This window comes from Drosophila arizonae, chromosome 3, assembly GCF_054131065.1.
Source record: "Drosophila arizonae isolate 15081-1271.41 chromosome 3, UAZ_ARI_1.0, whole genome shotgun sequence".
In the NCBI taxonomy this organism is placed as follows: Eukaryota; Metazoa; Arthropoda; class Insecta; order Diptera; family Drosophilidae; genus Drosophila; species Drosophila arizonae.
In genome coordinates this window covers 31,026,269-31,054,119 of record NC_142923.1, presented here as the reverse complement: position 1 = coordinate 31,054,119, position 27,851 = coordinate 31,026,269, and the positions used below count along the sequence as shown (strand labels likewise).

Genomic DNA, 27,851 nt, shown 5'->3' with positions numbered 1-27,851 from the left:
TAAAGGTGTAGAAGATATAATTTTATAACTGCTTTTCGGTAAGGTTTTTTATCGATAAAAAAAGATCAGGATGAGTTATCGATTTTTAATGATAAACTCGATATGCGCGCTGTAATTACGGACATTTAAAAAAAAATTTGAAGTCTCTAGCTCTTATATCTTCTGAAATCGACGCGTTCATACATACGAACGGACGGACGGACGGACAGATGCTGATATGCATATATGCATTTTTGCACATATGCATACATACGCATCCACACGCACGTATATCACGCTTTCTGCTGACTGCGCAGCTAGCAACGACAGCGCCCGGGCTACGCTGCAGCACTGACCAAAGAACACATAGATGCAGGGGTGTCATTTTAGCTTTTTTCCCGTCAGATCTGGCTTTATTTGAAGTCCCAATGCGGGAAAAATTTGAAAACGGCGGGTTGCGGGAATTCTGGCTTTAAAAAAATTAATTTAGCTCTATTTTAGCTTTATTTAATTTTCACGATTTATTTTGCTTTTTATCTTTCTCAACACTAAAAATCATGAATACAAGTATCGATACATGATTTTATGTCATACAATCTATCGAAATCATTTCGTGGTATGAGCAACAGGTCTTCTTTGTCAACAAAAAAACACTAACGTGCACGAATTGGATGGGCACAGAAAGAAAAAATTGATTTTGGGAAAACTCCAACAAAAACCATAGCAACAACCAACAGCACATTTCCTCTATGTGGCAAATCACACATCATCATCAAAAACCTAGGTACTCTCCGCCAAAAAAAAATTATGCGACAGCATGAGCGTTTAGCGATTTAAACTACGCCGTATTAAATGTATAGTATAATTAAACATTCGTTGGCTCCTCATTTTCTGGAGGATCTTAGAAATAAGATTGGAAGCGTTAAATTTATTTTGGTTTTGGACAAATCAAGTGACAAAGCGGCTCGGTAAATAACAATTATTTATTAAACACCTGATCTCTCTTTAAAAGATTGAATACTTTATAATTTGTATATATGTATATGCATATACATATATCTATAATTTCTACGTTAATGGTTTTAGGTGTCGTTATTAAATACGTCTCTGTTGAGAGTGGAGTGATGATTTCGACGTTCCTGATTTTAATATTTCTCTTGAAAGTGGAGATTCCTTGTCTATAGTTGAAGGAATCAAACAATTAAAAACAAATGAATAATCATAAATGAATTCAATTAAGAAAATAGTGTTTTTTAAACCCAGCTTTTATTTTGGCTTATTTTTTCTTGAATTTAGCTTCTTTTAGCTTCTTATTTTTGCCAATCTGGCTCTATTTGCTCGAAAAATTATGACAGCACTGCATAGATGGGACATGTAGAACAAACTTTTTCACCACCGAAAAAATGTGCATTAGGGACTACTCACCTTCGTAGTTGCTCGGCTCCGTCTCTTACGGCTCGAGCAGTGAAAATACAACACTACAAAGTCAGTTCGTTGCGAGCGCTGAAACGGAATGGTCCCATTCTTATATGATGCAAGGCTATGCGCTATTTGTCCTACTCTCTCTCTCTCTCACTCTATCTCTCTCTTTGGTCTCTCAAATCACCGAACTCAGCAGCGCACAAAAATTGAATGTTGTTCGCGACGATCCCAGCTCTTTCCTCTTGAGTGAAGGGTATACCGAAATCATAAAAGCATTTGTCACGCTCATGCAAACAAAATGTAAGCGTTTCGATGGTTATTCGTGGCAAGGGTATGAAAGCGTTGATACGCATAAAGAATATGATTTCGCGACGGGCAAGTACACACACACTTGTAGTCCCTTGCTACATGTATGAGCATTTGTGACCTGCGTGCGTTACTCTTGCTGCTTGTAGCAATTTTAAAGTCCAGCATTTGCATTTGGTCGGTCTTACGGACTGTCATAACCACTTTAAACAGATGTACTATGTATGAACATACATACATATGTACATAAGTACATTTATATATTATTATTGCTAAACATGTTTATAAATGTGCTTATATCCGTAAATAATTATATATAATTAAAATTATTTTATACACATTTTCAACCGAAAAAATTATCGTAAAACACTACTAACTTTATTAAATGCTTTGCAATATATGAAATACACATGTCATATTATACTCAAGCTTTACTCATTATTGTCAAAAATTTCTAATTAAGTCATAATGGCCCATTTACAAACTACTAAATCCAGAGACAATTAGCTTGCCATCCCATACAAGCATACACATACACAAATGTATGTATGCATGTGCTCACTTCACAAGGCAGACCAACGGCAAATTTTGGGCTGATGATAGACGAAAAAACTGAGAAAGAATTGAGTTTCGCGACGCACGCACACAAAAGCACATACACATAGCAAGGATGTATATGTGTGTGTGGGCATGCTCGTCGCGAAAATGTATTCTTTCTGTGCACAACAGCCTGTGCAAATTGTAAGGCCCAAAATTTGCCAAAAATTGCTACAAGCAGCAAGAGTAACGCACGCAGGTCACAAATGCTCATACATGTAGCAAGGGACTACAAGTGTGTGTGTACTTGCCCGTCGCGAAATCATATTCTTTATGCGTATCAACGCTTTCATACCCTTGCCACGAATAACCATCGAAACGCTTACATTTTGTTTGCATGAGCGTGACAAATGCTTTTATGATTTCGGTATACCCTTCACTCAAGAGGAAAGAGCTGGGATCGTCGCGAACAACATTCAATTTTTGTGCGTTGCTGAGTTCGGTGATTTTAGAGACCAAAGAGAGAGATAGAGTGAGAGAGAGAGAGAGTAGGACAAATAGCGCATAGCCTTGCATCATATAAGAATGGGACCATTTCGTTTCAGCGCTCGCAACGAACTGACTTTGTAGTGTTGTATTTTCACTGCTCGAGCCGTAAGAGACGGAGCCGAGCAACTACGAAGGTGAGTAGTCCCTAATGCACATTTTTTCGGTGGTGAAAAAGTTTGTTCTACATGTCTCATCTATGTGTTCTTTGGTCAGTGGCTGCAGTGTGGGCAATATTATGAGAATTTATCAGTGCTTGCAAATGAGAGTTGAGCGTTTTTTCGTTTATTCTCTTTCTCGCATCATAACCAAAAAAAAATTGTGCAGACACGTCTCTCTCTGATCGTCACTCTCTGTTTTCTTTAGCATCTGTTTCGCGCAGACGAAATGCGATGACTCATTCGTGTGACGCTCTCACATGAGTGTCGCGTAAAACTAACACGATTTTCCCTCACACAAAGCCTCTCAGCAAAAAATACTTTGACTAACAAACTCAGCAGAAAATGTTTTTGCCTTCGTGTGCATGTAAATACACGCATACATACATACAAAAAGAACGCAGCAATCGCGCGTGATTACCCATACAAACGCAACTTATCGTTACTTCATTTAACTCAAGCAAACGATCAGTGTTTGACTTGAGGAAACGAAAACAGAAACAACTATCTCCCTCAGAGCGCGAGAGAGCTAAGCTAGACGCGACAAAAACAGTTTCTGTCTGAGTTTTTTTGACTGTGTCACTGAAAGACACTTTTTTGCAGACAACGAAAAAGTGTTAACAGTTATTTGCGAGCTATGGAATTTATTACTTAAATAGTTTCTCTTGTAGTAAGACTTTATAAAACTTTCAGAGTGTGATCATATGGTTAAAATGTGTGTACATTCCAAAGCACAAGTCTCTAGTACTTAAAATAAATAAATTTTTACAAATTTGTGGTGAAGAGGGCGTGGTATCCAAAATTTGTAAATTACAAAATCTTCGAATCCATTAACTTTATATACAACGCAAATCGTCTCCAGGTCCAAAAGTGTTCAAATTAGGCTGAAAAAACAAAGTCGATTTTTCGATTAATCTCGATAAAATAGCTATCGGATGAGTTATCTGAGATCGGCCTGCTCATACGGACGAACGGACGAACGGACGGACGGACAGGGCTATATCGACTCAGCTCGTCACCCTGAATAATATATATATATACAAGAATTATATATATATATATATATATATATATATACATTGTTTAGTTTGCCACGCCTCCTTCTGCCTGCTACATACATTTCAACAAAACCATTATACCCTGATTTCCCATTGAAAATGGGTTCAGGGTATAAAAAACAAGTAAGATAGCTCTACAGCTCGAGACTGCCCGACTACGAGATCCCCTGAACCCTTCAAGCAACGGATATTTCAATAATTATTCGCACATAAACACACATTGGCCGCAGTGGTGGCTTACTATGGGAACTTAAATGTTGAATACCTTTTCTTGTGGATGGACTATCTTCATGACACTTTCAGATTATGAATATGATATAGATATGCATGTATTTGCTAAAGCGCAAGTCTCTAGTAATTGAAATACTCATTGTACAAATATGTGGGGGAGGGTAAATTTTGAAAAAAAAAATCGAAATTGTATAAAATGCATCTAAGTATATATTTAAAATTTGGACACTCCAGCTTTGATGTAGTTAAGTTAAGATGTAGTTAAGGATGAGTTATCGATTTTTGGTGATAAGCTCGATATTCGCGCTATATATACGGACATTTAAAAACAAGTAAGAAAATTCTAGTCGAGAGTGCTCGACTAGATACTACCCTGAACCCAACAAATAAAAATGCTCATTTAGTATGTCTGAAATTTCAATTTCGATGTATTTAAAATAATAAATAAAATACCAAACTCATTTAACAAAATATAAAAATATTTTGAAACAATTAAAAAAAAATTAACATCAGTTGCATCGATCGGGATTCGAACCGCGACTTCTCAATCGAGCGTCATGCAGCTAACACACTAGGCCACCTCACTCCCGCTAGTGGCGCTGGCAAAACTCAAATAGATTCACTGCTGCAGCGCCATCTACCAAAACTAAACGAAACTAACTGCTGATGTGATTCTAAGAATCTGCTAGAATAACCAAACTATTAAAAACGCACATAATGTATAGTTAAAATTTCAATTTCGGTGTATTTAAAAATATAAATTAAATAGAAAACTCATTTATGAAAATATAAAAATATTTTGAAACAATTAAAAAACAAGTAAGAAAGCTCTAGTCGAGACTGCTCGACTACGAGATCCCCTGAACCCTTGGAGCAATAGATATCTCAATAATTTTTCGCGTCTTTCAGCTTACACAAGAAACACGCACACACACACACACAGGCATACATATACACACACGCATACAGACACACATACATACACAAACGCATACACACACACATACACAAACACATACACACACACATACACAAACACATACACACACAAGCACCCACGCATAAACACGCATGGGCTGCAGTGTGCGCTTACTATGAGAACTTAATTGTTTAATAACTTTTTTTATGGACGTACGATCTTCATGAAACTTTCAGATTATGATTATAACATGGATATGCATGTAATTGCCAAAGCACAAGTCTCTAGTATTTGAAATACGCTTTTTACAAAAGTGAGGGTGAGGGGGTGAATTTAAGGGTGGGGGTAAATTTTAACAAAAACCGAAATTGTATAAATTGCATATAAGCATACATTAAAAATTTGGAGACTCTAGCAATAAAGGTGTAGAAGATATAATTTTATAACTGGTTTTCGATAAGGTTTTTTATCGATAAAAAAAAGATCGGGATGAGTTATCGAATTTTAATGATAAACTTGATATGCGCGCTGTAATTACGGACATTTTAAAAAAATTTTGAAGTCTCTAGCTCTTATATCTTCTGAAATCGACGCGTTCATACATACGGACAGACGGACAGACAGACGGACAGGGCCAAATCAACTCAGCTCGTCACCCTGATCAAGAATATATATACTTTGTGGGGTCTGCCACGCCTCCTTCTCCCTGTTACATACATTTCAACAAAACCATTATACCCTGATTTCCCATTGAAAATGGGTTCAGGGTATAAAAATTAACATCAGTTGCATCGATCGGGATTCGAACCGCGACTTCTCGATCGAGCGTCATGCATCTAACACACTAGGCCACCCCACTTCTGCTAGTGATGCTGGCAAAACTAAAATAGATTCACTGTTGCTGCGCCATCTACCAAAACTAAACAAAACAAGTAAGAAAATTCTAGTCGAGAGTGCTCGACTAGATACTACCCTGAACCCAACAAATAAAAATGCTCATTTAGTATGGCTGAAATTTCAATTTCGATGTATTTAAAAATATAAATAAAATACCAAACTCATTTAATAAAATATAAAAATATTTTGAAACAATTAAAAAAAATTACCATCAGTTGCATCGATCGGGATTCGAACCTCGACTTCTCGATCGAGCGTCATGCAGCTAACACACTAGGCCACCTCACTCCTGCTAGTGGTGCTGGCAAAACTCAAATAGATTCACTGCTGCAGCGCCATCTACCAAAACTAAACGAAACTAACTGCTGATGTGATTCTAAGAATCTGCTAGAATAACCAAACTATTAAAAACGCACATAAAGTATAGTTAAAATTTCAATTTCGGTGTATTCAAAAATATAAATAAATAGAAAACTCATTTATGAAAATATAAAAATATTTTGAAACAATTAAAAAAAATTAACATCAGTTGCACCGATCGGGACTCGAACCGCGACTTCTCGATCGAGCGTCATGCAGCTAACACACTACGCCACCTCACTTCTGCAAGTGGCGCTGGCAAAACTCAAATAGATTCACTGCTGCTGCGCCATCTACCAAAACTAAACGAAACTAATAGCTGATGTGATTCAACGAATGTTTCTAGAAGAAGTTTGAATGTATGTGTGCACACGTATACGATGCTGTTGTAGCTGCTGCACGTGCGTTTGTTAATTGGCCAAATATTTGATTATTTTTTATTAATTTTTGACTGAACGGAATTTAATGAAACTTTCAGCATATGATCTACATATTATATTGAATATTAGAGAAATTTAAAAAAAAGAAAAATCATTCACAATTAGTTATAGTGGCATCTGATTTGAACTTGAATGTTTATACTCGATAAAAATATAACGGGATGATTTATCGAATTTTAAAAGCAAACTCGACGTCCGCGCTGTATAAACGGTCATTTTAAAAAAAATTCAAGTCTCTAGCTCTTATATCTTCGGAAATCGACGCGTTCAAACATACGGACAGACGGACAGACGGACAGACAGACAGACGGACAGGGCCAAATCGACTCAGCTCGTCGCCCTGATCAAGAATATATATACTTTGTGGGGTCTGCCACGCCTCCTTCTGCCTGTTACATACATTTCAACAAAACCATTATACCCTGATTTCCCATTTTCAATGGGTTCAGGGTATAACAAGTAAAAAAGCTCTAGTCGAGACTGCTCGACTACGAGATCCCCTGAACCCTTGGAGCAATAGATATTTCAATAATTTTTCGCGTCTTTCAGCTTACATAAGAAACACGACACGAACTGCGAACTGCGAACTGCGACACACATACACTCACACATGCATACACACACAAACGCACACACAGGCACACATACACACACACGCATACAGACACACATACACACACACATACACACACACATACACAAACACATACACACACAAGCACCCACGCATAAACACGCATGGGCTGCAGTGTGCGCTTACTATGAGAACTTAATTGTTTAATAACTTTTTTTATGGACGTACGATCTTCATGAAACTTTCAGATTATGATTATAACATGGATATGCATGTAATTGCCAAAGCACAAGTCTCTAGTATTTGAAATACGCTTTTTACAAAAGTGAGGGTGAGGGGGTGAATTTAAGGGTGGGGGTAAATTTTAACAAAAACCGAAATTGTATAAATTGCATATAAGCATACATTAAAAATTTAGAGACTCTAGCAATAAAGGTGTAGAAGATATAATTTTATAACTGGGTTTCGATAAGGGTTTTTATCGATAAAAAAAGATCGGGATGAGTTATCGATTTTTAATGATAAACTTGATATGCGCGCTGTAATTACGGACATTTAAAAAAAAATTTGAAGTCTCTAGCTCTTATATCTTCTGAAATCGACGCGTTCATACATACGGACAGACGGACAGACGGACGGACGGACAGACGGACAGACGGACAGACAGACGGACAGGGCCAAATCAACTCAGCTCGTCGCCCTGATCAAGAATATATATACTTTGTGGGGTCTGCCACGCCTCCTTTTGCCTGTTACATACATTTCAACAAAACCATTATACCCTGATTTCCCATTGAAAATGGGTTCAGGGTATAACTAACAGCTGATGTGGTTCAACGAATGTTTTTGTTGTAGCTGCTGCACGTGCGTTTGTTAATTGGCCAAATATTTGATTATTTTTTATTATTTTTTGACTGAACAGAATTTAATGAAACTTTCAGCATATGATCTACATATTATATTGAATATTTGAGAAATTAAAAAAAAGAAAAATCATTCACAATTAGCTATAGTGGCATCTGATTTGAACTTGAATGTTTTTATTCGATAAAAACATAACGGGACGATTTATCAAATTTTAAAAGCAAACTCGACGTCCGCGCTGTATATACGGTCATTTAAAAAAAAATTCAAGTCTCTAGCTTTTATATCTTCGGAAATCAACGCGTTCAAACATACGGACAGAAGGCCAGACGGACAGACAGACAGACGGACAGGGCCAAATCGACTAAGCTCGTCGCCCTGATTAAGAATATATATACTTTGTGGGGTCTGCCACGCCTCCTTCTGCCTGTTACATACATTTCAACAAAACCATTATACCCTGATTTCCCATTTTCAATGGGTTCAGGGTATAAAAAAAATTGAAGTCTCCAGCTCTTATATCTTCTGAGATCGACGCGTTCATACATACGGCGGACGGACAAGGCTAAATCGACTCAGCTCGTCATTTTCAATGGGTTCAAGGTATAATAAACTCCCCACAAAGCTACGTAGATGTTTTAAGAAACATACGCAGCACAATCCATTAGGACGAAAAGACAAATGTGACAGCCATAAGGAAAACCTGATCCGGGGCCCTCCTTGTAGAGCTGAGCAAAGGGGAAAAGTTACAACCAGAACTGGTTAGAAAACAGCTACGGTAGCCGAGTTAAAGCCTACAGTGATAGTGGAGATCCGAGATCTCGACTTGTCTGACGTATCTGAGGCAATGCGACAAGGCCTTGATATTTCTATAAAAAGAACAACTCAACTTGCTTCTTGGATTGCTCATTTGATTCTGATTTTATTATCTTTAAAAATATTCGTTCTTTCTCTAAATACAAAAGGTATATTTTAGATATATATATATATATATATATATATATATATATATATATATATATATATATATATATATATATATATAGATATATATATATGTATATATATATATATATATAAAGAGCTCTGTCGCTACAAGCGGCGGCAGAATGGGAGTATATAGTATGCCGTATGTGTGTGTATATATGTATGTTTGTATGTGCACGCAGAAGGCATATACATTTAAATGCTTAAGCTACGGCGTGGACGAAAACGTAACAATGCTTACGTTGCAATGCCACGCTGCAGGCCAGTCCATACTGTAACGAACCTTCGGTTTATCCCGAGTCTAAGCTCAGCTGACTGAGGATTCGTGCCAACAAATTTATTTGTTGAAGCCCCTGCGATATTAATTAGTCACTTGTGAATTTAGGTTTTATAGCGTAAATGTATATTCTCTTAATTAAGTTTGAAATGTACACGTCACTTAAATTTATGCTGGTTCGCTGGTTGGCTTTAGCGAAGCACACCTACTGAGCGCTGGTTCAACGCACTCCGGCTGGGAGAGTGTTGTGCTAAAGCACACTAGTTCACCGAGACGATTCGGGAAACGCCAGGACCTCGCTCTGTAAACTCTGGCGGTTCGCTCAGATATACAGGCCTCTCCTACTATCCAACTCGTTCACAGCACAAGACTAGCTTCGTTTCACTCACAAACACTTCTCTTGCGCACGGCTACGTGAACTTACTCAGATGTGCAGGCCTCGCTTAAGCCGCTGATATGCACCGATGTCCTGATCGGTACCGCTGATGATCCGTAAGTATTCCCTCTGGATGTCCTTGCTGAACCCACGATGTGCTGGGAGTCCTGATTTACCACTCGCGTTGACTTCCACTTGACTTTGGCACTTTCTTCACGCACTTCGACTTTTCACTTTATATCTTCTCTTTAGTATATTTTCGACAGACTCGTATGGAGCTGCTGGTGGCCTTTTATACCCCAGCCACAGGCCCTGCTTCGTGTGGTAACGGGGCCTGTTCGGCTCTGGAACGGGGCCTCTCTGTCGCTCGTGCCCATAAAAACGGTAAAGTAGCGTGATCTGGGTGACGCCACTTTCCCGCAAAATTGCGTGGCAGCCTCCCATTGGCCGAAGTACCGTTGTTGCCACGCGAGTGAAAGTGTCCCCTGCTATCATCCGGCCCGAACGGCACCTCGACTAACGGTCACCGATGATCGTCGTGCGTGCGAAGCGAACCCATTGCTGAATCTGTAATGCGAAGGAGAACGCCTCTAACAGGACTTTGACCCCCTTTCCAGTGCGAGGGTCGCTCCTACAGTATTTGCGTCGCTGTGTGGAGCAACATGTATATGCACGTATATGCATATAAACGCACAGCAAATACGTACGTTCATATACATTAATACGTGCATACCTATATTGCTCCTCACAATACATAAGTGACCGATCATATTACGTAGGGTGACCATCTGGGCCGGAGCCAATTCCGGGACTGTCACAACTACATTCACATTCTCCACCAGTAACTTATTTCTTTAGTCTGACCACTGTGTATTTAGTAAGACAAAACCCCTTTCGAAATTCGCGCTATTTTTAATACTTCCGAGTAACAAACAGCACGTGTACGTTTGTTGCAAAAAACTGTATTATCTTATCTGTATTGCTTTTCTAAACAAAATTATTGACTTGTCTCGACACAAAATTCTTCAAGTTTGCATATTGTCAAAATGACTATTTTCTTATCGAAACAATAGAAAACCGGGACTATTTCGTGTCAGGTCGGGACACCGGGACATTACCTCCAAGAGCGGCACATATCCCGGAATTCCAGGACGTATGGTCACCCTATATTACGGCGCTTATGTATAGCTGTTATAATATTAACTAAGCAACAAAGTGCTGCTATGAGTATGATACCCTTACTTAAGTTATGTTATGTTTATTTAACATACAACATACTAATCCTCCCATTTTGATAAAATAAAACATAATATAATGTAGTTATTTCAAATAGAATGATTATTTTTGTTTTTTTTTTATACCCTGAACCCATTTTCAATGGGAAATCAGGGTATAATGGTTTTGTTGAATGTGGGCAGACCCCACAAAGTATATACATATATTCTTGATCAGGGCGACGAGCTGAGTTGATTTGGCCCTGTCCGTCTGTCTGTCCATCTGTCCGTCTGTCCGTATGTATGAACGCGTCGATTTCAGAAGATATAAGAGCTAGAGACTTCAAATTTTTTTAAAAATGTCCGTAATTACAGCGCGCATATCAAGTTTATCATTAAAAATCGATAACTCATTCCGATCTTTTTTTATCGATAAAAAACCTTATTGAAAACCAGTTATAAAATTATATCTTCTACACCTTTATTGCTAGAGTCTCCAAATTTTTAATGTATGCTTATATGCAATTTATACAATTTCGGTTTTTGTTAAAATTTACCCCCCTCCCTTAAATTCACCCCCTCACCCTCACTTTTGTAAAAAGCGTATTTCAAATACTAGAGGCTTGTGCTTTGGCAATTACATGCATATCCATGTTATAATCATACATCAACAAGAAAAGTTATTGAACAATTAAGTTCCCTTAGTAAGCCACCACTGCAGCCAATGTGTGTTTATGCGTGCGTGCGTATCTCTGTGTGTGTGCGTGTGTGTGTGTGTGTGTGTGTGTGTGTATGATGTGTGTGTATATGCCTGTGTGTATGCGTCTATGTGTGTGTGAGTGTGTGCGTGTTTCTTGTGTAAGCTGAAAGACGCGAAAAATGATTGAAATAGCTATTGCTCGAAGGGTTCAGGGGATCTCGTAGTCAGGCACTCTCGACTAGAGCTTTCTTACTTGTTTTTTTTTTTTTTATAGGATATCAATATATAAATGAAACAATTAAACAATTTATTATCAAATAATAATAAAAATAAATTTTCATAATATATGCTTAGTCGTACCGATTTTGGAAAAAGAAAGGTCTTTCAATTGTTAATTTTTTTCAGTCGATCCTTAAGAACTTTTTGTTTCATTTTTATACCCTGAACCCATTGAAAATGGGAAATCAGGGTATAATGGTTTTGTTGAAATGTATGTAACAGGCAGAAGGAGGCGTGGCAGACCCCACAAAGTATATATATTCTTGATCAGGGCGACGAGCTGAGTCGATTTGGCCCTGTCCGTCTGTCTGTCTGTCCGTCTGTCCGTCTGTCCGTATGTTTGAACGCGTCGATTTCCGAAGATATAAGAGCTAGAGACTTGCATTTTTTTTTTAAATGACCGTATATACAGCGCGGACGTCGAGTTTGCTTTTAAAATTCGATAAATCATCCCGTTATGTTTTTATCGAGTAAAAACATTCAAGTTCAAATCAGATGCCACTATAGCTAATTGTGAATGATTTTTCTTTTTTTAAATTTCTCAAATATTCAATATGTAGATCATATGCTGAAAGTTTCATTAAATTCCGTTCAGTCAAAAATTAATAAAAAATAAACAAATGTTTGGCCAATTAACAAACGCACGTGCAGCAGCTACAACAGAAACATTCGTTGAATCACATCAGCTGTTAGTTTCGTTTAGTTTTAGTAGATGGCGCAACAGCAGTGAATCTATTTGAGTTTTGCCAGCGCCACTAGCAGGAGTGGGGTGGCCTAGTGTGTTAGCTGCACGACGCCCGATCGAGAAGTCGCGGTTCGAATCCCGGTCGATGCAGCTGATGTTAATTTTTTTTTAATTGTTTCAAAATGTTTTTATATTTTCATAAATGAGTTTTCTATTTAATTTATATTTTTAAATACACCGAAATTGAAATTTTAACTATACTTTATGTGCGTTTTTAATAGTTTGGTTATTCTAGCAGATTCTTAGAATCACACCAGCAGTTAATTTCGTTTAGTTTTGGTAGATGGCGCTGCAGCAGTGAATCTATTTGAGTTTTGCCAGCGCCACTAGCAGGAGTGGGGTGGCCTAGTGTGTTAGCTGCATGACGCTCGATCGAGAAGTCGCGGTTCGAATCCCGATCGGGGTGCAACTGATGATAACTTTTTTAATTGTTTCAAAATATTTTTATATTTTATTAAATGAGTTTGGTATTTTATTTATATTTTTAAATACATCGAAATTGAAATTTCAGCCATACTAAATGGGCATTTTTAATTGTTGGGTTCAGGGTAGTATCTAGTCGAGCACTCTCGACTAGAGTTTTCTTACTTGTTATTGTTATTATTCTTTATAATTATATTATTATTCTTTTATATGCTAATGCCCTCAAAAGATCCAATATAAGCAGCTTCTAGCTTATGCTCTTGATGCATATGCATTGAGTTAAAACTGCTCCACATGCTTATTTGCTTGCATCAGTGATTATGCAATATTCTTTGCTAAAATCCGGGTACTGTAGTAGATTTGGATAAAGAAGTTTATTGTTTAGGTAATGCTTTCTCACACTCTGAGGTTCATTCAAATATTCTTTTTACATAATCTTGTTATGTGCCGTGAATATTCGGCGAAGTTTTGTATAAAACGTCTATAATAATTGCAAAATGTTATGAATCTTCTAGCGCTGTCTGCGTCCGTAGGGACAGAATAATTATTGATGTCGTCAAATTTTTTGTAATCTGGTAAGATTCCTCTATCTGTGCATCTGTGACCTAAGAACGTCATCTAGTGCATGAAAAATTAACATTTTTCTGGATGTAGTTTCAGATTATGTTTTCTACAAACATTGAAAACATCTATTAAGTTTTTAATCATATGTTGTTCAGAACAACCAATAACGATTAAATAATCCATGTAAAGGAAAGCTTGTGTAGTCTCTAAACCTGAGATTGCTATTGTCATAATTCTCTGAAATGAATTAGGCGCTATTTTTAAACCAAATGCGTAAAGCGATATGAACCATTGCTTGGTGAAAAAGACGATATATATCTCTTGAGTTCTCCTCAAGCTAAATTTGATGGAAGCCTGACATTAAATAAATTAAGGCATGAAAAATATTTTGCTCGACCCAATTGATCTAGAATGTCGTCAATTCTGGGGAGTGGAAATTTATCGGAAAGCAATTTTTTATTTATTTTAGTCAATCACTAATAGCCATTTCTTTTCTTCGGAGCCGTAAAGGGCCTTTTGCAACACCAGCAACTAAGGTAACAGTTAAACGGACATTTTCGGCTTTACATTTTATTTTAAGCGAAAGACGCAGTTCGCTAAGCGCAGAAAACCTGAACTCTTTATTAGTTGCTAAGCTCAACCCCTAAGCCAACAATAAATATATGTATACATAAAAAAAATAAATACAAGTCTTTTGGGTATGTATGGGTATGCGTTGTTCGGTTTATTATATATATATATATATATATATATATATATATATATATATATATATATATATATATATATATATATATATATATATATATATATATATACGTATCGTAGCGGAACACGCTATAGATGTTGTGATCATCAGTGAGCAATACAGGCGAAAGGAAATCGGAGTCTGGTTAGGAGACGGCTGCCATATAGATACCCAGTAGCAGTGGGCAACTGCTACTAAAAAGCAAGGTAGGAAACCGCTATGTGTACGAACGGTCCAAAAAAGTTGCAGTGGTCAGTTGCTCGATGACTTTACGGACTGTGATCAGGAGTATATCTCATATGCTTTCCAGAACACCAGTCGGCAAAACTCCCCATCGTGCTCAAGAAAGACTCATTGACCTCAAAGCAAGTGGTCGGAAAAAGCCTAACAGGTACTGGTGGAACCAGGACATTGCAGAAAAAATCTGTTGAAGCCCAGACTACTCAGACAACACGGCCTCAGAGCTGGAAAATCGACATTGGGAGCTATCGATGAAGTGATTCAGGCAACCAGAGCTACACAAAGAGGAAATATATACTCGCGCCCAGTGGCTCTGTGGCAACGCTGGGCGTTAAAAATTCCTTTATTAGTGTTAGGTGGACCGATATGCTTACTTCCTTGGAGCACCGCTTCCATATACCGGGGTACCTCATGAATATGATCAGGAGCTACCTGCAGGATCGAATACTTCCGTACTCTACACAGGCTGGTACGAAACGGTATAGAGTGACTGAAGGAGCTGGTCAATCCTGGGACAAGATCTGTGGAATATCAGCTACGACGACATTGTAAGATTGGAAATGCCACGTTCCCAATAAGATATGTCGACGACGCCGTCATCACTGCCAAAAATACCATAGAGGCCCAAAAGACACCCAAGTCATGATTCACACTCAGACATGGCTTAGCTCTCGAGGATTCGAGCTTGCCATCCATAAAACAGAGTTACTTCTGTTCCTAGGGAAGCAGAACCCAACTGAAATAGAGATGCGAATAAGTAGTAGTAGACAGTGAACTATCTTGACTAAACAGTAAACTCAGTTTCTGAGAGCAGCAAAAACAAAAACGCGAATAAAATCTATAACAACGGGGATTTTTCGTAAACTGTCGACAAACGTTGACGGCCCGAAGGCAGAAAAACGAAGACTCCTCGCGGCAAACGCAATATTGCTATAAGGTAGTGAAGTATGGGCGTAAACCGATATTATTTGGATGACATCGGCTTACCGCACAATCTTTGGACTTGCCGGCTGACATGCTTGTCCAAGAACGCAAAAAAATACAAATCTCCGGCAAAGAGAAGAATTTTCCGAGAAAACGGCAAAGAGCATACGACAGCAAACCATAGTCTCGTGGAAGGCAAGATGGTCATGCGAAAGTTATGGAAAACAGACCGCAAGAAAACTGCCGCATCCAACTGTATTTACTGCGAAAATGAAATGGACAATGCAGAACACACTGTCTTTAAATGAGAAAGGTCGGAAGGAAGAACCGATTTGGCAGAAACTGTGAATATGCAGCAGCGTAGATGCTTGGAAAAAAGTCTATGACTTCGCCGTAAAGGTTCTGCGGCGGAAGAAGTATGACCTGAACGTTCATATTATATATTCATACACACATGTACCTATTCAGGCATATAGGCACACAAATGCTTCTACAACTGATACAATCAAAGGTAAGGGTAAGGGTGTGCAGTTTACAATATCTATAAAATGCAACTGCTGGGCCTTTAACAGGCGCAAGAGTTTCGTGCACAGGCATATAAATGCTCATACATGTAGCGAGGGACTGAAATTGTACTTATTCTGCGCATCAGAGCTTTTATACCCTTTCCACAAAAAATCATGAAAACGTTAACATTTTGCATGAACGTGGAAAACGCTTTTAAGATTTCGGTATACCCTTCACTCAAAAAAAAAAAGAGCTGGGATCGTCGCGAACAAATTGCAAATTTGTGTGCGCTGAGTTGGATGATTTGAGAGACCATACAGAGAGAGATAGGGGAGAGAGGTAGAGTGAGAAAGAATAAGACAAATAGCGAATAGCTGTGCTTCATATAGAAACGGGGACCATTTTGTTAGAGCGCTTGCAGTGCGCTGACTGCTCCTCCAGACTTCACTGCTCGTGCCTCAAGAGACTGACCCGAGCAAATACGAAGTTGTATTGTCTCTTATGAACATATTTTCTGCGTTCAAGAAAATTTTCCTACATGTCTCGTGTTGTTTGGCCAGTGTCTGAACCCATTTTCAATGGGAAATCAGAGTATAATGGTTTAGTTAAAAGGATGTAACAGTGCGTTACACACACTACAGTGGTATGGTACACACGATATTCTACATTTAAAATTTGCAGACTCTACCTGTGAGAGTGTAGGTGATATATATATCGGCTCCTCACTTTTAGTTACGGGTTGCGAAAATATACGAAAGCCCAATCATTTTGCTTCATGCGCTCCACCGAGATGGTCAAATATTGAACAAAAGATCCCTCTATGTTTAATATGAGAAGCCGAGCGAATATGAAGCTGTGTGGGGTGCTAACGCTCAAAAAAGTGTGCAAAAATCTTTACACTACTTGCCCGGTTTATGTGTTCTATGGTTAGTGGTTCGAATTAGGCTAAAGAACCAAATCAATTTTTCGATTATTGTCGATAAAAAAGTTATCGGATGAGCTTGTACTGCGTATGATCACTGACCAGAGAACACATAGACTAGACATGTAGAACAAATTTTTCTACAGCAGAAAATGTTAAGTTGGTCGACCACTTTACTTCGTATTTGCTCGGCTCGGTCGCTGGAGGTTCGAGCAGTGAAAATATTGGGCGACAAAAACAGTGCGCTGTGAGCGCTCAGACGAAATGGTCGTGATTATGTATGAAGCACATCTATGTGCCATTTGTCCTACTCTCTCTCTCTCTCAGTTCCTCTCTCTCGCTCTCTATGGTCGCTGAAATCATCACTCTCAGCGGCGCACAAAAATTGAAATTTTTGTTCGCGACGATCCCAGCTTTTTCCTTTTCAGCGAAGGGTATACCTAAATCATAGAAGCGTTTGTCAGGCTCATGCAAACAAAATGTAGCGTTTCGATGGATATTCGTGGGAAGGGTATGAAAGCGTTGATACGCATAAAGAATATGATTTCGCGACGGGCAAGCACACACACACTTGCAGTCTCTGGAAACATGTGTGAGCATTTGTGGCCTGCGTGCGTAACTCTTGCTGCCTGAGCAAATTGTAATGCCCAAAATTTACCGTTGATTGGCCTTTGAGGGAGCACATACATTTGCATACATATGTGTATGTATGTCTGAGATGGGATAATAATTGTCTGGCGATTCAGTAGCTTGTCAATTTTGTATTGTTTGAATTGTAGAGTGACTGTCAAATGAGCCTTTATGACTTAATCAGTAATTTTGGCAGTAAAGATCATTGTGCCACTGGTTGGTTGGTGTTACGGATATCCACTTCACGCAAATGTATATGTACATATTTACGTACATTTATATACTAATTTATCTAATCATATATATATACATATATATAATTATAATTAAATATTTTATTCAAATTTCAACCGAAAAAATTTTATCGGGGTACACTTACATATATGTTTATTAAATGCTTTACAATATATTGGCTAGTGCACTATAAATATCCGTAACACCAACCAACCAGTGGCACAATGATCTTTACTGCCAAAATTACTGATTAAGTCATAAAGGCTCATTTGACAGTCACTCTACAATTCAAACAATACAAAATTGACAAGCTACTGAATCGCCAGACAATTATTATCCCATCTCAGACATACATACACATATGTATGCAAATGTATGTGCTCCCTCAAAGGCCAATCAACGGTAAATTTTGGGCATTACAATTTGCTCAGGCAGCAAGAGTTACGCACGCAGGCCACAAATGCTCACACATGTTTCCAGAGACTGCAAGTGTGTGTGTGCTTGCCCGTCGCGAAATCATATTCTTTATGCGTATCAACGCTTTCATACCCTTCCCACGAATATCCATCGAAACGCTACATTTTGTTTGCATGAGCCTGACAAACGCTTCTATGATTTAGGTATACCCTTCGCTGAAAAGGAAAAAGCTGGGATCGTCGCGAACAAAAATTTCAATTTTTGTGCGCCGCTGAGAGTGATGATTTCAGCGACCATAGAGAGCGAGAGAGAGGAACTGAGAGAGAGAGAGAGTAGGACAAATGGCACATAGATGTGCTTCATACATAATCACGACCATTTCGTCTGAGCGCTCACAGCGCACTGTTTTTGTCGCCCAATATTTTCACTGCTCGAACCTCCAGCGACCGAGCCGAGCAAATACGAAGTAAAGTGGTCGACCAACTTAACATTTTCTGCTGTAGAAAAATTTGTTCTACATGTCTAGTCTATGTGTTCTCTGGTCAGTGGTATGATATACATGAATCTTCATGCAAAAGTTCAGCTCTTATAATTTCTGAGATCTAGGCGTTCATACGGACGGACGGAAAGACGGACAGGGCTATATCGACTCAGCTCGTCGTCCTGATCAAGAATATATATACTTTATGGGGTCGGCGATGATTTCTTCTGCATTTACATACTTTTCACAAAACCATTATACCCCGATTTCCTAGTGAGAATTGCTTGCTAATCCCTAAAATTTATATCATATTTTACAATGACTTGAGTTGGCAGCCAATCCTTTCATATTCTTTCTATACCTTAAGTTATGTTATATAATTACATGTACGTAGTGCATAAATACATACGCTTATATGTATGTTTTGTTTTAACTTGATTGACGAAAAATAATTTAAAATAAAAAAATAAATACGTGACAAATTATAGTTATAATAAAAACAAGTAAGAAAGCTGTAGTCGAGACTGCTCGACTACGAGATCCCCTGAACCCTTCGAGCAATAGATATTTCAATTATTTTTCGCTTCTTTCTGCTTACACAAGTCACACGCACATATACACACGCACATATACACACGCACACATACACACGCATACACACACAAGCACCCACGCCTAAACACGCATGGGCTGCAGTGTGTGCTTGCTATGAGAACTTAATTGCTTAATAACTTTTCTTGTAAACATACGATCTTCATGGATATGCATGTATTTGCCAAAGCACAAGTCTCTAGTATTTGAAATACGCCTTTTACAAATGTGAGGGTGAGGGGGTGAATTAGGGGTTGGAGGGTAAATTTTGACAAAAACCGAAATTTTATAAAATGCATATAGGTATACATATAAAATTTTGAGACTAGCTTTAAAGATGTAAATTTATTACTGGTTTTCGATAATGTTTTTAATCGATAACAAAATAACGGTGCAAGTTATCGATATTTGAAGCAAAACTCGATATGCGCGTGCTATACACGGACCTATGACCTAAATCTCTAGCTCTTATATCTTCTGAGATCTACGCGTTCAAACATACAGACAGAAGGACAGACGGACGGACTGACAGACGGACAGACAGACAGACGGACAGACAAATCAACTCAGCTCGTCGCCCTGATCAAGAATATATATTTTTTATGGGGTCTGCCACGCCTCTTTCTGCCTGTTACATACATTTAACAAATCCATTATACCCTGATTTCCCATTGAAAATGAGTTCAGGGTATAAAATAATCCTATGAAATACAAAACTCATTTAATAAAATATAAAAATATTTTGAAACAATTGAAGAAATTAACATCAGCTGCATCGCTTGGGTTTCGAACCTGCGACTTCTCGACCGAGCGTCATGCAGCTACGCACTACGCCACCTCACTTTTGGAAGCTGCACTGGCAAAACTCAAATAGATTCACTGCTGCAGCGCCATCTACCAAAACTAAACCAAACTAACAGCTGATGTGAATGCTCTAGAAGAAGTTTGAATGTATGTGTGCACACGTATACGATGCTGTTGTAGCTGCTGCACGTGCGTTTGTTAATTGGCCAAATATTTGATGATTTTTAATTAATTTTTGACTGAACGGAATTTAATTAAACTTTCAGCATATGATCTACATATTATATTTAATATTTGAGAAATTAAAAAAAAATGTAAAATTATTCATCTGACTTGAACTTGAATGTTTTGATTTGATAAAAACATAACGGGATGATTTATCGAATTTTAAAAGCCAACTGGACATCGCGCTGTATATACGGTAATTTAAAAAATGCAAGTCTCTAGCTCTTATATCTTCGGAAATCGACGCGTTGAAACATACGGACAGACGGACGGACGGACAGACGGACAGGGCCAAATCAACTCAGCTCGTCGCGCTGATCAAGAACATATGTATATACTTTGTGGGGCCTGCCACGCCTCCTTCTGCCTGTTACATAAATTTCAACAAAACCATTATACCCTGATTTCCCATTTTCAATGGGCTCAGGGTATACCAAGTGTAGTAGGCCTTTTATTTAATTTCTTTATTTCTTAATTTCTTGATATACACACGTCTGCTATTGTTCACATTCAAGCTTAAAATGTATCGATCCTAGTGCTGCAAAAATATCGGATCGGAATCGTTATAATCGATATTTTCGAATTTTGGCAAAAGATCGATATGGCTTTCTTAGTATCGATATATCGAAAAAATGGTTATTCTTGGCGTTGGTTTTAACTGTGTAAGAAGCGCATTTATTTAATTTTGCTAAATTGTATACAAATTGATTGATTTAATTTAATTGCAATAGAAAGAAAAAAATGGATCAGTTTTTGGGAAGAAAACGTAAGTACAATTGATATATACTATTGGAAAAGCTTGGAATCATATGTTGATATGGCAATTCTCATATTAGTGGCAACGCTATCATGTACTTAGCTATTAAGAAGCATAATAAAATCAGTCTCACTTGAACAACCAAACGTTGTGGTTCTTCTCATCCACTCGCGCACAAATACTCGCCAACATCATAGCTTGTGTGTTTTAGGCGCGGCGAGGGTTGACTCCGATGAAGAAAATAAGACCGTGGGAGCCCCAAAAAAATCCGAAGTGTGGAAATATTTTGAAAGAGGAAAGGATGGTTGTGCGGTGTGCAGAAATTGCTTTAAGGTCTGCAAAACAAGTGGAAATACCACAAGCCTTAAAAATCACTTAACACGCATGCATCCATCGCTGCAAGAGAGTGAATTGGCACCCAAGTCCGGTAGCATTTTGCACTTCGTAAATAAAAAATATGAGGCAACGTTCTCTGAGAGCGAGAGGATGTTTAGCAAAGCTGGAATGATTGCTAATTCCAGAAGGGCGTCATTAAAACCGGAAACAGTAAACAAACTAATTTTTTTAAATAAAAGCCAATGGGTTTTGCTTTAATTTCTTTTTTTTTTTCAAACTGCCATGGAGGCAATTGTTTTTGTTATTATTATAATATAATTTTAAGGAGCATAGTGAATTTAAGCTTTAATGAATTGCTGTTTTAGGTTTAAGTTAATGAAAAATAATTTGTTATACGACTTTGTTCGGTTAAATAAATTTGTTTTTGTTCGATGCTGTTGCTTTTATTTTAATCTTGAAATGGTTGCCATTTTATCCGTTAAGAAGTCATAATTAATATAAATATTATAATAGATTCTAAGCAAGAAAATTAACATTTAAAAGAAGTGTTCGATATATCGTTTTTATCGATCTTTTTCTCTGAAAATATCGTGAATATCGATATTACGGAATATCGATTCTTTTGCAGCACTAATCGATCCTCCTCTTTCTATTACTCAAAATGGCATGTTCTATATCGACAGCCTCCTCAGCCACCGATATGGTTAACTATCGATAGATGTGTATCTATCGATGGTTAACCATAATGCTGTTAACTTAAATCTAATATAATATAGGCTAGTAACCAGCTACAGTATACATAGGCTAGTAGCCTGCTACACAAGTAAGATAGCTGTAGTCGAGACTGCTGGACTACGAGATCCCCTGAACGCTTCGAACGACTGATATTTCAATAATTATTCGCAGGTGCGCACACACACGCACACACAGACATACGCACGCACGCATAAACACGTATTGGCTGCAGTGCACTGCAGTGGTGGCTTATTATGGGAACTTAATTGTTCAATAACTTTTCTTGTGGATTTACTTTCTTAATGAAACATTCAGATTATGGTTATCACATGGATATGCATGCATTTCCTAAAGCATAAGTCTCTAGTTTGTGATGGTGAGTGTGTGAATATAGGGGTGGGGGGTAAACTTCAACAAAAACCGAAATTGTATAAAATACATATAAATCTATATATAAAATTTAGAAGCTCTAAAGGTGTAGGAGATATAATTAAATAACTAGCTTTCGATAAGGGGTTTAATCGATAACAAAATATCGGGAGTAGTGATCGATATTTATAGAAAACCTTGATATGCGCGTGATATACACGGACCTAGGGAAAGCTCTTATATCTTGTACTTCTAGCTTTATATCTTCTGGGATCGACGCGTTCATACATACGGACGGACAGACGGACAGGGCCAAATCGATTCAGCCCGTCGTCCTGATCAAGAATATATATACTTTGTGGGGTCTGCCACGCCTCCTTCTGCCTGTTACATACATTTCAACAAAGTCATTATACCCTGATTTCCTATTTTCAATGGGTTCAGGGTATAATTATATATGTACAGTGCTTATCATAATTATAGCCCACCCTGCAACTTAAACTTTGAGCCCGTTGTAACAAAATTTTTAAGGTTTTTTAAAAATAATTTTTACAGCACATTATAGACTGGAGCATGTTCAGTAGATTTGATCAAAATTTTAGTTCAATTTATGGAAAACTAAGAAAGAACCGTTAACTTTTGCTCTGTGCTAGCATTTTTGTGTATCATAATTATAGCCCACTGTCGCAAATTTGAATTTATTAAGTGCGGAACAGACTTTTGGCTTTACAGACATTGTAATTAAGTAAATTTAGATAGTTTTTAAGAGATGCCGCTTGGAAAACAATTATCTTATTATGAAAAGAGCCGTATTTTCTCACTTTTCGAGTCAGGAGAGTCTATTTCGAGTATTTTACGAATTTTGAAAAAAAGTCTAAGTGTAATTAAAATTTTTTTGGATAACCCCGAAGAATAAGGATCAAGAAGACGTACTGGGTGAAAGCCGTTACTAATTGCGCACGATAAACGCAAAATTATTAAGAAAGCCAGCAACAACCCAACCGCTTGTATAGCTTTGGCCGCACATGTGGCCGAATCTATGTCAGCGATGACTGTTTGGCGAGTACTTAAGAGCTCAGGAATCATAAATAGGTCTAAACTGACCAAAGCATCCATGTTGCTAAGTCGCCACAAGGTTGCTCGACTTGGTTTTGCCGATGGACATACTGCGGCCGATCTGACATACGCGCGTTTGAATCATCGTCTTTTGGCTTACAGTATATTTATAAATTTTTACCCTAACAGGTCGTATTTTCTGATGGGAAGAAGTTTAACCTGGATGGTCCTGATGGGTTTGATACTTATTAGCATGATTTGAGGAAGGATCCTATGTTTTTTTCAAGGACAAACTTTGGAGGTGGCTCCGTCATGATTTGGGGTCCATTTTTTTCATTTGGTACCTGAGAATTGAAGTTTGTAACGAACCGAATGAACAGTGAAGAGTATATTCAGGCTCTGGATAGTATTCTCATTCCATATTCAAGGGAATTACGTGAGAAACCAATGGTTTTCCAACAGGATAATGCCAGAATCCATGTGAGCAGACGTACAAAAGAGTGTTTGGAGGAATGTCATGTTGATGTCCTTGACTGGCCAGCATGTTTTGGGGATCTCAACCCGATAAAAATGTCTGGGGTAATCTTGCAAGACGTGTGTATGCCAAAAATCGCCAGTTGGAGACAGTTGGATATCTTAAAACGCAAATTCTAAACGACAATGACTAAATAACAAAGTTTCGAAAAGGACCTTTTATTAAATTTAGTGGTTTCAATGAGGAAGAGAATTTTTGAGTTAACTAAGACAAATGGAGGCCGGATTAAGTATTAACATTAGTTTTTCCATTAATCCGCAACGAATTCGGATTTTTTTTACAAAAATATGAATATGGGCTATAATTTTGATACAGAAAATGGTGCTGTTTTTCCTTGTTTTTTACTTCTTTTTAAGAAATCGTTATTAAATCGTGAATTTTAAGTGAAAAAGTTTTTTGCCATTCATAATTGAAATATTGAACTACTCATTTTTGAAGATTTTGAGGAAATATTCCATTTTGGGAAAAATTTTCAGCCGATTCGTTTAAGTGGATTAAAAGTGGGCTATAATTATGATAAGCACTGTAGATTTGTATGTACATATATGTATGTACAATGTATTAGACATCTGCATGGATGCATTCAAAAGGGCTATTGCATCAATCATTTTTAAATGAGTACACTTTTTTTCCTGTACAGCATTAAATGAGTACATATTATGTACATATGTATGTACAAGTATGAAATGGTACTGTTGCACCACGATTGAGTGATAGTAGGTTATGCAATGCGAACAGCTGATTTGACAGCGTGTAGTCATTATTTCAGAAAATGTTGGGCGCGCGTTTGAATTTGTATGAAAATTGAGCAACTTTGACACTGTTATTTGTCTTAAAACTAGTAGACTAAATAAAACGAGTTGGACGGCTAATCACATGTTCTATATAGATTCACGAATCGGAAAATATAAAGGTTTTTGCTAATTTTTATACTCTAAGCCGTTTTCTAAGCAGTTATTGATCATGCAATCTCTTGACCACTTTTACTTTTGCATATAATGGATTTAACCTTACTATCTAAGGCTTGAATTTGTAAAACTAAAGAGTTACTACTAAGTATCATGCATTTCCCATCAATCCGCATCATTATATGTACTAATTTCATTCTTTATCATTCTACATCAGATGGCTATAGATGATACGCACCATTGTTAGCTTCTGCCTAGGTTTTTAGAGCTGATTCAGGCATATTAAATGTTTCCTTAGGTTTCAATACTCATAATCATACAAGTTTACGACTTGTCAATTAATACACAAATATTAGTTCATTCTACCGGATGTTTCTGACATGACAGCAGGTGTGAGCAGCACCTTTATTGATGCAGCTTCAAAGTGTACTATACATAAATGTGTAGGTAAATTGGCATAAATAAACAATACTGATGGCGAAAACCCAGTTAACTATGTCCATCAATCATTCCTGCTGAATTATTGGCCATTTTTGCTGCATTCGAGAGGCCTCCCTGTTCATTCCATTATACATATACTTAATTTCCTTATTGTATGGTAATAAAATTAATAATTGATTATTTTTATTATTATTGACATTTTAAGCTATTGACATTTCCTTATATATACTTAATTTTGGTTGTTTTTGACCACTTAGCCGATCTGTGCTGAAGCGCCTGCCAAGCTTCAGCCTGGACAACATAGGAAAATCTGATAATGTGACGTCACAAGAGTGCTGTTAGTTAACATTAAAAGTAACGGGACTGCTCTTTGCGCAACCTACTGTGTCTTTTAACAGTGCTGTTGCACTTATTTAAAAATAATAATATCACTAACCACAGAACACATAGACCGAACAAGTGTTCTGTGGTTAGTGATAATACATAACTATAGTATACGAAAGTGTGCATACCTGAGGGTTTGGCAAAAGCACCACTGGTATTCATGCTATATATACTGTGATATTGAAAATTATTTTCATCTCTTGTACAAGCCGTTGTCAAATTTCTTTTAGCATAGATTTCACCATCGACACAACACTTACGAACACACGGTACAGAATCACAAATTTTTAACTGTTGACAAGTACGAACTATAAATTGTTGAGTATTTTTATCGAATTGAGAGTTTTCATTTTTAATTAACACTTCAATACAAAATTCACTTCTCTGAAATGATTTCTTATGTTCTTTAAGTAAAATTCTTTCATTTTGTATCACAATAGCTTCCGCCGTTAGTACATATTCAACTAAAACTTTATTCTTGGGACACTTGAACGAATTGTCAACAAAAATCATTGGATTATCAAAAATAGCAGAGTATTTATTGTAGTCGGGGTATCGTAAATAGCACTTTTTTATATCTGCGCCAAAGGAGTACCCATGCGGACAGCATTTATTTATAATGCCAATACTTTGCAACATATCATCTTTTTTCGCTTGGCATGTTAAACTAACCAGACTATTGCTGTCTAGAATAAGAATGCATGAGTTTGCAAATACGGTAAATGATATTTCTGTCAGTAGGGATACATTTGAGTATCCAGTGAGAGCACATTGTGGAAAATTAGTCAGACCGAATGTGTCATTAATTTCGACTAAGCCATATCCTTGTGGAGTTTCTGTAGTACCAAGCAGGTCAATAGTGTATGCATTGTCGGTGTCATTAAGACTCTCAAGGGCGTTAGTACAATTATAAGTAGTTAAGTTATTCGGCCCATAGATTTTATATAATATTGATTGTGGATTACAACATATTTTGACTGAATTGATATTCCTAAATACATAACAGAAAACTAAGTATAAAAAGGCAAGTTTCACACACATAATCAGTATTTTATTTATATTTGATATTATTTTTTTTATTTTTAAGCCAATGCGTTAAGCATACACTATTCATAGGTGTCTACGCATAAGCGTTGTGTGTATTTGTATCTATAAGAAATATATCTTATCGCTGATTGATACCGCACAACACAAAAAGACGTTGGAGTAAATAGGCCTCTTGAGTCTAACTGAATGCATGTGCTCCTAACGACTGAAAAAGTGGATAGCAATATGTATATACATAAATAAATATCTATACATCCATGCATATATACACAAACATATACATAGACAAATATACACATGCAGATGTTGAGTGTTTATAGTAATATTTATCTGTAAACACTACACAAATATACATATATTTAGTGTGTGTATCCATCAATATCGTCAATTTCATACCCCCTAGCACTTAGCATAGTAAATATGTATGTATGTATATCCACAAGTATGGATATAATACATAATTATAATGCACACATACATACATACATAAATATATACATGGGTGAATATACATATATATATATATATATATATATATAATACATACTATGTATATAAGCCGGCATACGAGGGCAGGTTAAGAAAGTCCTTATTTTTATACCCTGAACCCATTTTCAATGTATGTAACAGGCAGAAGGAGGCGTGGCAGACCCCACAAAGTATATATATTCTTGATCAGGGCGACGAGCTGAGTTGATTTGCCC

The 27,851-nt window shown here is 37.3% G+C and overlaps 1 protein-coding gene and 1 long non-coding RNA gene across 16 annotated transcripts in view; one reads left to right on the top strand and one right to left on the bottom strand.

Moving 5' to 3' along the window:
• The window catches only part of mthl15 (methuselah-like 15), a 177,360-nt gene that overhangs the window by 145,977 nt on the left and 3,532 nt on the right, over positions 1 to 27,851 (bottom strand). For 11 of the 14 annotated variants that reach the window (XR_016269311.1, XR_016269312.1, XR_016269314.1 and 8 more), the window contains exons 1-2: positions 27,283 to 27,425; positions 26,229 to 27,091 (exon numbers count right to left, since the gene is read on the bottom strand). The exons of 1 other annotated variant lie outside the window; for it this stretch is intronic. Coding sequence is in view for 7 of the 13 variants with exons in the window: in XM_089464901.1 (XP_089321027.1) it covers positions 26,229 to 27,091; positions 27,283 to 27,410 (991 nt within the window). In the remaining 6 variants the exon portion in view is untranslated. Of the gene's footprint in view, positions 1 to 1,404; positions 1,673 to 26,228; positions 27,426 to 27,851 lie in introns of those variants that run through there. 2 more of the 14 variants (XM_089464902.1, XM_089464910.1) reach the window with 2 other exon arrangements.
• Positions 357 to 26,235, top strand: LOC149270064 (uncharacterized). Of its 2 annotated transcripts, none has more exons than XR_016269315.1 (4): positions 357 to 947; positions 20,308 to 21,345; positions 21,548 to 23,962; positions 24,022 to 26,235. It is a non-coding gene; the product is annotated as an uncharacterized LOC149270064 (long non-coding RNA). The 2 variants fall into 2 exon arrangements; XR_016269316.1 differs by lacking the exon at positions 24,022 to 26,235 and having other exon boundaries at positions 362 to 947; positions 20,308 to 21,241; positions 21,311 to 21,345; positions 21,548 to 22,503.